The following is a 4,608-nucleotide window of genomic DNA, read 5'->3' on the forward strand; positions in this document are numbered from 1 at the left end:
TGTGTGTGTGTGTGTGTGTGTGTGTGTGTGTGTGTGTGTGTGTGTGTGTGTGTTTGTGTGTGTGTGTGTATATGTGTGTATGCATGTATGTGTGCATGTGTGTGTGTGCATTTCGCACAAATATGCAAACACTTTATATGCCTACATGTAGACAGCATGAATTTGCTTTTTCCAAAAAGACTTTGCACAGGAATATAAGTTTTTGTGTTTGTTTGCATGAGAAAGGGAGGGGAGGAGGTGAACGGGAAAGAGAAGGAGGAAGAGGAGTGAGTGAGAAGATGAGGAGAAGGAAGAGGAGGAGGTGAAGAGAAGGACGAGGAGGGAAAGAGGTAGGGAAGAGGGAGATGGGGAGAAGAGGAAGAGAAAGGTTATGACACTTTTTGTGGGTCTTGTCAGATGAGTGATACTGGAGCTCATGGGAGTCAATCTGAATGTTATGTGAAAGTCAACAGGAACATTGTGGGCATAGAGTGAACCACTGAAATGATCCAAATGGTTTACTAGCAACAGAGTGAAATCTGCTAAAGAAGAGCCAAGCCAAAAGACCAAGGTGTAGAAATAAACAGGGCGGGTAAATTTGATGCATCACTTAGGTGTATGCATGTGCTTAAGTCCAGAGTAGCATTAAGGAAGTTAACCTATGTATAATCATTTTCTATTGAGATAGGGAGACCAAGATGTTTAAAGAATTTGAAAAGATGTTTTTAGGAACTTTCTAAGTCAACCTTAGTAGATATTATATATAGTGAATAGTGCATCATCTCTATATCCACCCCCTAACTCAGTAAATTCCCTATGTATACAATTAAGAATACAAATACCCACTAAATTGGTTACTTGAGCTGAGTCACTGGTCCCCATAGTAATGTTGAAATAATTAGGTGTATCAGGTTCTAGCCCAGTACTTTCCATTGGATTCAATCATGGTTTTCCTAGCAGTTAGTATTATATCAACTTCACATTTTCTGATTTCTTCATAGCTGCACTAGATAAATATTTCCCACCTTCAAGTAAATATGGGAAATTATTTAATTGCTATAGAATACAATCTCCATATTCAATCAAAAGAAATTTAGCTGAGATTATAGCAGCACATAATGAATGGAAAATTAGGGAATATCTCAACTCAAAAATCTGTAAACAAGAGTAAAATCGATAGTGGGAATTGTGAAATTAGCTCTAATGATAATTTCCCTGAATTAGCTTCTTTAAGTAAAAGTAATTCTGACTCTGATAATACAGTTAAAGCCTAGTTTTAAAATCATTAATAATAATAATAATCCTGCCTTAACACCTAATTTTGAGAGGAGGACTAGTAGGAATTCTTTTAACCATGAGTGCCAAATACAAGTGAATTCCTTTAGAAAATCAGTGTTTAAAGAAAAATATAATGTATCAATGTAAGATAATAACAAAGGATCATAAGTATTATTACACAGGTTCATCTGCTACAATTTGGAAATCTAGATTTCATAATCATTCTCATTCATTTAAGTATAGAAGAAACAGTAATTCTACAAATCTTAGTAAGTGCATTTGGGATTTAAATGAGAGGAACATTACATATGATTTAAAGTGGTCCATTATTAGTTATGCACCATTGTAGAATATCGGCAATTTTAAATGTGATCTTTGCCTTGAAGAAATGTATTACACTGAACGGCAAAAGAAAACACGATTTTTTTCAAATGTCACTTTTATATGGTAAATTCTGAAAATTTATTTTGGGGATGTAAGTGTAAATATTCCAAGACATGCTGGTTTATGGCTGAGACCCAAATTGCAGGTAACTTTTTGACTTTCCCTGTAACAAGATAACAAAACATAGCTGCACTGAATGCCGTGGGTTGCAGTCGCAAACAACTGTCATGAAAACTGAAATGCACGTGCAACTCGTGGCGGTTATGGGTATAAAAATCAATTTGAACCACATTTCTAGCATTTGTAATTTGGACACATCAGGTATGACCCGATTGTCAGCAGTGCAGAGAAAACAAATAGGACAGCATGCCCTGGTCATTGTGAAAGCTTACAATGTCCATTTATCACCTGCAACAGTGATACAACACCACCAACAGTACTGCAGATTGTGCCTGCAGAGGGTGTCCCTGAGTGACCATGCCCAGGCAGGACTGCTTCATTCATCTGCAACTCCTCCATGATTGCTTCAGACTAGCCAGTGTGACAGCTTGCGAGACCATTGGTACTGGACAGCGATCCATCAGTGACTACATGGTATGACATCAACTGGCTGCCAACAACCTGCATTGTCGTCCATCCTGCTCGAGGGCCTGTCCTTATTGCTCACCACCGTCAGGCACAACTACAGTGGGCTACACTGCACCGACATTGATGGCATCAACAATGGCAGTTGACAGTCTTTTCTGACGAGAGCTGGTACTACGTTTCCACCTCAGATGGCAGAGTGAGGGTGTGGTGAAGGAGGGTGAATGCTACAGAGACACGTGTCATGGAGAGAGATGTGTGGAGTGGCCAAAGCATCATGGTTTGGGATGCTACAGGCCTGAATCAGAGAACTGGGCCCCATGTGTTCCAAAATGTTGGTGCAGGCAGAGGGAATGGCATCACAGCACAGCGCTATGTTGACCAGATCCTAAGACCTCACATTGTCCCCTTCTTTGCGCATCACCATAGCCACATGTTCCAACAGGACAATGCTCCCTCCAACACGGCCAGAGTCACCATGGACTTCCTGTATCAGCACAACATCAGAACCATGCCATGGTTGGCTCTCAGCTTGGATTTGAACCCAATTGAACACCTGTGGGAGGAAATCTAGAGATGGCTGAACCAGGTGGTCCCAAGGTCAAGAACTCATGTGGAACTGGAGGCAGCTTTCCTCAGGGTATGGGCACAGGTGCCAATGGCTTTTGCAAACTGCCTCATGTACTCCAAGTACTGATGGTATATGGCTGTTTTGAATACCCAGGGAGGGCATACATGGTATTGGACATGTCACGCCCTACAATCTTGATGTGCTGGATCCACCCACTACCAGAACACATGACAAGAACCCATAGACTGTGGTGAAAATGCATCCAAGAAATTGACTCTCAGATTTATCAAAATTTATTTCTGACATATTGAAATTAAAACATATTTCAGTCATACACGTCTTGTGTTTCTTTTGAGTTCAGTGTATATAATTATTTCTAAATAAATATTACTAAATTTTAATGCTATTTCATAAACTTCAGAAGGTATTTAAATATTTCAGTTCTTAATTATAATTGCTTTTCATATATTATATAATAATAAGCATAATTTTTCTAAAACAGTTTACTATATTAAACAAATATTTAACTAATTGTCAAGATGTAGAATCTTTTTGTTTCTAATTGTCGTAATGTAGAATTCATATATTTGGTTTTTATTCTTTTGTTATCTACTGATGTTACATAGAGCTGAACACAAAAAGGTTTTCTTAGATTACATTCTTCTTAATGTTCTTTTTGTACATGTTCATGTTCAATTTGAATTTAACTACTTTTGTATCACCTTGAAAATGTTGTGTCAACGTGTATTTTCAGATACATTAATATGAATGATATTTTCTGTATCTAAATATGTTGATGCAACAGAAACAATTGTTGGTTTTGTAAGGTGAATTCTATAATTAAAGATGTGATTTTCTTTATCCATATTTTTGTTGTTTTATATATATATATATATATATATATATATTTGTTTTTATGTCTTGCAGACTGCCTTGTCGATGAATAACAGGGACCTTCTCTTTGTAGTTGACTATTTCAACGGTGATGTTGGACAACATCCATGAGCTTACATGTGGCAACAGATTTGATTCCTGCAATGAGGAAGGAACCAGGTTACTGGAGTTCTGTGATGAAAATGATCTTATGATCTGTAATACTAACTTCAGGAAATCTGCCAGTCACCTGTTCTCCTACCAGTCTAGTGGGACAGAGAAATACATACATATATATATATATATATATATATATAATTACACACAAAAATGGAAACAGAAATTAAAATTTTTTTAACAAAGTAATGAAAGTAAACCTACTTCATCTAATTTTTTAATTTCTTCATTTTTCATTGACAGTTTCTGCAAAGTCTGTTTATGTTCAGCATCAAGGATTCTCAACTGCTCATCAGATTTCTGAAGATCCTGAAATAAAAAATATACATACATATATATATCATTTTATACATATATATTTATAAATAGGTAAGTCAAAACATACTGATTCATACATGCAATGATATATATATATATATTATATGCATGCAAATACATGCAACAATGTTATATTTTCAGGATGGAGAATGGTTCTTTCATTACTGGTGAGGCATAACTGAAAGTATATGTGTATATATATAGAGAATATAAGGATGAAAATCACGTTAATGATATTTTTCAGGTAGTCAGTATGCTATAACAATTTATAGGCAATTTATATGTTAAATTGATAATAATGTACATATGTAAATAATTATATCAAGGGATCTAGGGCAAAAACGACCTATCTCCAGCATGCTTGAAATGCCAATACCTTAAAAAAAACTACCGAAAACTCCAGATAAATATACACATGTCTGAAAGTGGGCTAGTGAAAGAAT

The 4,608-nt window shown here is 36.2% G+C and overlaps 1 protein-coding gene across 12 annotated transcripts in view; it reads right to left on the reverse strand.

Annotated features, from left to right (window-relative positions):
* LOC106877382 (RIMS-binding protein 2) overlaps nucleotides 1–4,608 on the reverse strand; it is an 888,511-nt gene that overhangs the window by 381,880 nt on the left and 502,023 nt on the right. For all 12 annotated transcript variants that reach the window (XM_052976546.1, XM_052976547.1, XM_052976545.1 and 9 more), the window contains one exon: nucleotides 4,052–4,156. In XM_052976546.1, coding sequence (XP_052832506.1) covers nucleotides 4,052–4,156 — 105 coding nt within the window. The remainder of the gene's footprint in view (nucleotides 1–4,051; nucleotides 4,157–4,608) is intronic.

This window comes from Octopus bimaculoides, chromosome 25, assembly GCF_001194135.2.
Source record: "Octopus bimaculoides isolate UCB-OBI-ISO-001 chromosome 25, ASM119413v2, whole genome shotgun sequence".
Classification (NCBI taxonomy): domain Eukaryota; kingdom Metazoa; phylum Mollusca; class Cephalopoda; order Octopoda; family Octopodidae; genus Octopus; species Octopus bimaculoides.